Source organism: Nematolebias whitei, chromosome 10 (genome assembly GCF_014905685.2).
Source record: "Nematolebias whitei isolate Nwh7 chromosome 10, NemWhi1, whole genome shotgun sequence".
In the NCBI taxonomy this organism is placed as follows: Eukaryota; Metazoa; Chordata; class Actinopteri; order Cyprinodontiformes; family Rivulidae; genus Nematolebias; species Nematolebias whitei.
Genome location: NC_056507.1, coordinates 26,917,869 through 26,925,741, shown reverse-complemented (window position 1 = coordinate 26,925,741; position 7,873 = coordinate 26,917,869). Strand labels below are relative to the sequence as shown.

Here is a 7,873-nt window from a genome sequence, read left to right as displayed (position 1 = left end):
ATAATAATAATAATAATAATAATAATAATAATAATAATAATAATAATTAACCAGGACTCTCAGAATCAAAACAGGCTTGTTGCTTACCCAGTGAGAAAATCATCAAAATTCAACAAACTAGTGGTACATATCATTTTTAAGCTTTTGAGATGGAGATTTTGAAAATAAATGTCTCGGTATGTAAAAATTCCTCATTGTGACTCACTTTATAAGCACAGGTTAGGGGTTGAACGAGTATATAATTTTTAAACTCGACATTAACATAATAAAACCCGAGTAGAACTCGAGTATTTGATGACGTCATAGATCTCAAGATACAAAAATAAATAAATAAATACAACCGCAATAAAAGGTAATTTACAAATAAAAAGACCAACAAAACATTGAGAGCGTATATTATGCTCCTACCATTTCTCATACTGCAAATAAGTCACAGGAAAAACTAAACTATTAGTTATTATTATTAAACTGCAAACGTGAAGAAACATGCAGCACGTCAGAAAGGAAACTTAAAACAGTAGATGGGCGGTGGATTGGACCCGGTGTTACACCATACTCTGTGACCTGCGACAGTGCAACACCGCCCCCTACGGTCATAGTGGTCACTACGGATACTCGACGTAACATTTTTAACCTCGATAGAGGTCCTAGCAATCGATGTGTAGATTACTCGAGTACTCTGTTAATGCCCTAGCACAGGTTACATATTTGTTTGTGCTGTGAAAAAAAATCTCAACTGCTCATTTTTATAGCAACAAGATAATGTACAAACTCCTCACACTAGGACTAAGCTCCTCCATTTGCAACTGTGTCCTGGACTTCTTAACCAACAGACCGAAGTCTGAGAGGATCCACAACTTCTCCTCCTCCACCATAACCCTCAGCACTGGCTCCCCTCAGGGATGTGTGTTGAGCCCTCTCATGTTCACTCTGCTCACGTATGACTGTGTGCCACCTACCCATCCAGACTGTCATATTGTAAAGTTTGCAGATGATACAGTGGTGGTTGGATGCATCGCAAACAACAATGAGTCCAGCTACAGGCAGGAAGTGAAACACCTGGAGAGCTGGTGCAGGAAGAATAACCTCCACATCAGTGTGAAGACGACGAAGGAGATGGTCGTGGATTCCCCCCCACCCCCGAACATGAGAGGATCTGCAGTGGACGTGGTCTCCAGCTGCAAGTACTTGGGTGTGCACCTGAATGACAACCTCAGCTGGGGCAACAACACTTCCAGCCTGATCAAGAAATCACATCAGAGACCATTTCCTCAGGCGGCTGAGACGAGCTGGTCTGGGAGGCTCAGTCCTCACCTCCTTCTACAGGTGTGCAGTGGAGAGCATCCTGTGCTCCAGCATCAACGTGTGGCATGGAGGCTGCACAGCTGCAGAAAGAAAAGCTTTGCAGAGAGTGGTGAAGGCTGCACAGAAGACCGTTGGAGACAGCCTCCCCACCATCACAGACATCTACACCTCTAGATGCAGGAAGAGGGCCACCTGCATCATGAAGGACCCCACTCACCCAGCACACACACTTTTTGCCCCGCTCCTCTCAGCCAGGAGGTTGAGGAGCATTAAGTGTAGAACCACTAGACTGAGGAACAGCTTCTACCCTGAGGCTATTAAGACTCATAAATCGCTAATCACAAAAGTCACTGTAATGCCACTTTAATTGGTGATATGTCACTTTATCTGTGCTGCTGATCTCTTCCCTTTAAGCTGATATATTCATCCCATCTGCTCACTACAGACTCATGTTCAGGCTGCTATTTAATATACCATATTATATTACATTATTAGTGTGTAGCATATCTTAGATCATTGTGTACGGTTTCTTTTTTATACTTTATATTTTTGCTTTATTTGTGTGTAACTGGGACCTTGAGTACACAGTTTTGCTCTACCTCAAGTACCACATGTTATCCCCTCATTAATGTAATTTACTCACATGATGAACTTATTACTGTCTTTGAACAAAAGGCAGCACAGTGGGACTAATTAAAATGTGGATCTGATTAGCTTAGCTTCATGGTTGCTAACAGCTGTGCTAAATAAACAAACCCGACTCCAATCGCTGTTTACGTAGATTCTTGGGGGTGGACAACGCTCAAAAATTTTCAGCCATTATATCAGTTATCGGCGGTCACCTAACACTCCCAATACTGGTATCGGCAACAGCCAAAATTTCCATATTGGTCGGGCTTTAGTCTAAACTATGGGTTCAATAATGAGCACCTACCTTTCCGTGGTTGGTCTTCATGTGAGACACGTAGGACTCTCTCTCAGCAAACCACTGTAGACATTCGCCACATGTCCAGCCACTGGGCTTTGTGCGAGATCTGCCATCTTGTTCTGGCCTTTTTCTGGAAGCATCTGTGTGTTTACGAGTGTCCTGACCCCTCTGTTGTGGATCAGAATGAGAATCTGAATAACACTCAGTCTTGTCGTCTTCTTTGGTGTCTTTTTCTGTCTCAGCAGTCACGTTTCCTGCATGTACACCCTGCAAAACATGGGAAAATGGGAAAACATTAAAAAGTTTAACACCATCAGATCCTTTACTTCATGCTAAGAACTCATTAACAAAGAACTTAATGCCAGATGCACAATTTTATAGATATAAAACCGAGGAAACGGTTGGTGGGTTTTTCCATCAAGCTGTTGTTTTAAAGAAGTTAAACTATAATTTCATAAAAACTGTATATTTCATAAAAAAATAAACACATGGCTAACCTTGAAGTGATGCACTAACAGTCGCTTTTGTGGAAAGACTGAATTGCATTCTGGACATTTAAACACACAGGTCACTCGCTTGTTGGCATTTTGAAGGAAATGTTGAAAAAACAGCTGCTTTTTCTTGAAAACAGCCTCACACGAACACTTAAACACCAACCTGAAAAAAAAAAGTTCATTCTAACAGCCTTAAAAGAATCGGTGCAACTTTAACAATCCAATCACATAACATGAACTCACAGGGGCGACTGTTTGTTATCGTCGTGTTTGTTTTTTAAATGTACTTCACAGCTGTCAGAGGTCTTGAATGCAACTGGACAGACGCAGCATTTGTAAAAGACTTCACAGTGTTTCTCGTCGATGTGAGTCTTTTGTCCTTGTAGGGTCCTGAACACCATATCACAGTGAAGACATCTGGAAATAAAAGAAAACAAAACACCACTCTACTTTAACATCGCCCTGCACATACAGAGACATTTTCTGGCCTGAGACATTTCCTTAATTGCTTACTTGAACCAAGCCTTGCGGGCATAATGCAGACAGTTTTCTCTGACGTGCTTCTGTATGTCTGCAGACCGACTTAGGCCACCACACTCAGGACAGCAGTAAGGGGACTTGTGAGCATGAATGCGCTGGTGAGCTCTGAAGCTACACTTGTTGGGTAACAGCATTGAGCATACTTTACAAATCTGTTGTGATTAAAACAAGCAGAAAATGTGAAATATGGCAACATGGATGACAGTAATTAGTTGCAGCATCGTCTACCGGTAATAGTCAGATTAGAAGCATGTGAACATTTACTGTGTCTCTAAAACCTTATAGCTTTTTAATTTATTTTCCCAACATAAGTCAAATGTTCAAAGCATGAATAAATACAGAAAAGGGAGCCTTTTTGTTGCACCTGGCTTCATATTCTATTAGGAAAATTGATAGGCATTAATTTTCTATTAAATCAGTAAATCACGTCATACAGCTGCCAGAAATGTATAAATATAAAGCTCTGACAGGGAAAATAAACAACTGGTGTTTTTTTAAATAATTTAGCAACTTGAATATTTACTCACCAGCCCTTCCACAACCTCTGATGACTTTTGGTAGTGACCTGCAAGTGCTTTGTAGTCTGGTAACTGCTTGTTACACTCCAGACAACAAAGTCTGTTGCGAATTACTTTATCTGGATACAAGGGCAGGACTGGTTCACTTTTAGGTGAGAGTAAAGGTGGACCTGCTGGAACCAGCTCCGCACTCAGAGGTACAAACATCTGCTCCTCAGATATGGGTCTCAAATGGAGCTGCGTGCACTGCATTACCGTGCCGTTGTTTTTGTGCTCCCGTGCATGTGCCAACAAGGCACATTTGTTGAAGAAAACCAAGGTCTTTGCACAGTGTGTACACCCCACTTCGATTTGAACGCTCCTTCTGTTGTAATGATAAGCAAGGCTTCTCTCAATGCCAAATGAGTCTCCGCACTCGAGGCAGCAGTATCCGTGTGATGGAAGGTTGATGTTGCTCTCTGGAGGGGGGCTCAGGTTGGGCACATATGTAGGCACTGGGTTGGTACTGTTCAACAGTCTGTTTAAGGTTCCTGCAGCTGTGCTTGGAGGAAATGAATGTGGATAAGGGTTTGCTGTTTTGACCTGGTGCACCAGCGGGACCGAACTGCACACTGTGGAGGAAAGTATGTGTGAATTCTGCTGATGAGAGGTGGGCCTTGCAGCTACTGAAGCAGCAACACTGTGAGGAACCAGGTTTAGACTTGCCAAGTGCATTGCTTGAGGAAGAAAGCTTGTGTTAGATGTTTGAGCTGTTGTAGTTGACGCTTTTCTTGAATTATGCACCTGATGTGCACCAGATCTTTTGACGGAACGACTAGCGTCAAGAAATGTTTCAGTGTTCCTTGATTTTTCCTCAGACTTTCTGTGTAATACTTTTGGCAAAGTTGTGCTAGTGGATTTACCTTTATTTTGTATCCCAACAACACCATCAACAGTCTGAGGCTGATGAGGAGAAGCGTTGCAGTAAGAATCCTCACTAATTATACTCTGGGACGGCGAGGATTCATAAGCATGAACTTCATCCGTTTCCGAGTCTGGCAGTACACTGGTAACTGTGCGCTTTATCTGCCCAGATGTTGTTTTAATTGTCTTGATTCTGACCCTGGGTATGGCTGGAGGCGACCCAGATGTGACTGCAGGAGATGCTTTACCACTGCTATCACTGCAGATGCTCACAGGGCTATCAGAAGGTTTTACTAACCGTTTTACTGCTTCAAGTGGACTTCTGGGGCTTTTGGGGGACATTGTTACTTTGTGGCTAACTTTAATACAGTCATTCTGCATTGCTGATGACTCTCTAGGATTAGTCTGCTCAACAGGCTCTTTTCTAGCATTTAGAGCAACCAGAGCCTCAAGACATGAGGACAATTTGGGTGTCTGAAAGTTGACAGGTGAATAAGAGCCAGTTGTGTCCACTGTGCTTTCTGAATTGCAATTGTTTTCACTGCAATCCGGGTTAATGCTTAAAGGGGGAAATGCACTGTGTACTTTGGGGGATCGTTCTGTTTTATTACTAATGTCACTAACAGAAAGCTCCTCATGTCCACCATTTTTTGTTCTGCCTTCTTCTGTGTTCTTGGGAGAGTTATCAAACATGCAAAGGTCTAATTTATTTTGATTGTCTGGGACTAAAGGGTCTTCTAAAAGTGGAGCTTCTGAAAAACAAGAGCTTACTTCTTTCAAAACAATTTCCCTCCCACTACACAGAGCCTCTTTACATGCAGGACTTGAAACGGGGCTGAAATGTGATGGTGAAGGGGAAAATATTGCCTTGTCGTCACTTTTTTGTTGCACAAGAGTTTTTTCGGGAGCCTCTCTTGAACTCTCCCCATTTAAAGCACACTGAAAAGAGTTGGAAAAGTCGCTGTTGGTCGGCGCCACGGGGTCAATATCCTGTCCATTGAATCCATTCTGCAATGCTTGTCCTGAAGGAAGCTCGTCACCAAAACTTTCCAGTGACTCTTGCCGACTTATGCTTTTCACTATAACACTAACAAGAGGTGTGTCTGCAGTTGTGACAGATTGGTTATTAAGCAAGCTGTCATCCAAACACATCCCTGTGTGTTTTAGCTGATTTTCTGTCTCCTCATGGTTGCCCTGGATGGGTTCTTTAGCATCAAGTCCGGTGGCATCTGGGATATCAAAGGCTGCCAGAAGATCATCAAAATCTGGGGTTTTCATGTCACCCATGGCTGCACATTCTCACAAACCTACAAAAACATTTCAAGTTGGTTTATGTGGCTCCGTTTATACCTCTTTTACAATTTCACGCAGATCTCTATTAAAGAACTTAAAATAGCAGCAGGTGAATAACTATAGTTAGTAAGCGTCCACAGTGCTATTAGCTTTAGCTAAAAAGGCTAAGCTATACGTCAGTTTGTGCTCTGCGTTTCTGCATACGTTTTTATTTTGCAGCAAAACAAGCACAAACACAAAGCATGAGCAATTTGAGATGTACAAGACGCTTTTAAGTTTCTAGCATCGTTAAGCATTGACCTAAAAGGCTGTCTGAGAGTTTCTAGCCACTAGAAACTCTACTCTTCCTAGCTACTAGACCAGCTAACAGAAAAGCAACATGCTACCGCACAAATAATTAAACTGTCTTCTCAAAGTTATTAAATACAGAAGCACATAAAGTTCTTACCATTTGTTCCCAGTGTGATAACTGTCAAACACTTGAGCTAAGTGGTTATTTAATTGTGGGCGCTAAGTGCTCACCAGGCTGTTTTGCCGTTACAAAGCTAACCTGAGCTAACGGGGCTAACATCAACTTGATTTTCCTCTTTCTGTATTGGGTTATTCGTGCCCTCTGCGCAGTCTGACAGGCTCATGGACGTCTACCCTACTTCAAATAATTTACTGTTTCCCTTCTTTGTAATTCTCTAACAGAATTATTGTCATAACTTGTGCCACCTGTTAGGCATTCAAGATTAATTACATTTTGTTTAATGTTTATAAAATGTGAAACCTGGCTACAATTACCCTAAAATCCAGTGCCTTTTTCTGTGCCTTTCACGTTTTGTGAGCTTCTAAATTCAATTTTAGTATTTTCCTAACCGAAGCTAGTCAATTCTAGAAAATCAAACAAACAGACAAGACAAAAGTATGCATTTTGAAAAAGCAAATCATTTGACTCGTTTTACTTAGTGGAAGTTTCAAAGAAAAGTAAAATAAAATTAGACACTCAGAGTGTCCATTTCCTCTTTATTTTTATCCCTTTGCTGCAGTCACTGTCTGTTGTCACTTTATAATCGCAGTGCAGTTAAATACCTTAGCAAGTGCATTATATTACTAAGCATAAGAGACAATAGCACATCATAAGCAACATTATTACCTTTAATTTGTGTTGATATTGAACTGGTGACATAAAAAGTACCTAGTGCGCATAAAGCATACTTTTCTGATGAATAACTGTCACAACATTTTAATGTTCTTTTTAGATCTCATCCAAACTTTCCAGTGATGTTTGTATTTCTATTTTTTAATCATACAGTAATTATCATACTGTATGAATAAACTGCTTCATTAGTTAAACACACATTTTCCTTAAGTCTGCTCATGAAATTATAAACAAACATATTAAAGTTGTGCAAAAATTATAACCTTAGTTAGGAGATTAGTTTAAAACCTATTTTAAATAAAAAAAAGAAGAAAAAAAAAGAAAAAGGTAACAGAGAAGCCATTCTGGTGTCCAAATACGATTTAAGAAAATACCTTTTTTCTCGATCATTTGATTTCTATTATTTTGAGTCTTGTAATATTTGCCTAAAAATATCCACCTGGCTTACTCTATGTCTTGTTTACCCTACTATAAATGCTGTGTCTCTGGTTTATATATATATTTAAATATATTAAAAAGTTGCTCATTCTATTTTAGCTGTGAACTACTTTTTTTTTCATTCATTCACAGTTTAAAATAAACATGTCACATGTTAACATAAACAAAAGTTCTGAATGAAAAGGAGTAGTTTGAAGAAAAAAAAATCTTATACAGTCTACCTCTTCTCCCAAATGTCAATCTACTACACCACAATTCAATTCAATTCAATTCAATTCAAAAATACTTTATTAATCCCAGAGGGAAATTA

The 7,873-nt window shown here is 40.2% G+C and overlaps 1 protein-coding gene across 1 annotated transcript in view; it reads right to left on the bottom strand.

Annotated features, from left to right (window-relative positions):
- The window catches only part of znf592 (zinc finger protein 592), an 8,429-nt gene extending 1,897 nt beyond the window's left edge, over window positions 1-6,532 (bottom strand). Inside the window, exons 1-6 of the mRNA XM_037682895.1 lie at window positions 6,430-6,532; window positions 3,795-5,995; window positions 3,241-3,419; window positions 2,971-3,144; window positions 2,731-2,890; window positions 2,240-2,500 (exon numbers count right to left, since the gene is read on the bottom strand). Coding sequence (XP_037538823.1) covers window positions 2,240-2,500; window positions 2,731-2,890; window positions 2,971-3,144; window positions 3,241-3,419; window positions 3,795-5,975 — 2,955 coding nt within the window. The 5' untranslated portion in view covers window positions 5,976-5,995; window positions 6,430-6,532. The remainder of the gene's footprint in view (window positions 1-2,239; window positions 2,501-2,730; window positions 2,891-2,970; window positions 3,145-3,240; window positions 3,420-3,794; window positions 5,996-6,429) is intronic.
- Between the last annotated feature and the right edge of the window lie 1,341 nt (window positions 6,533-7,873).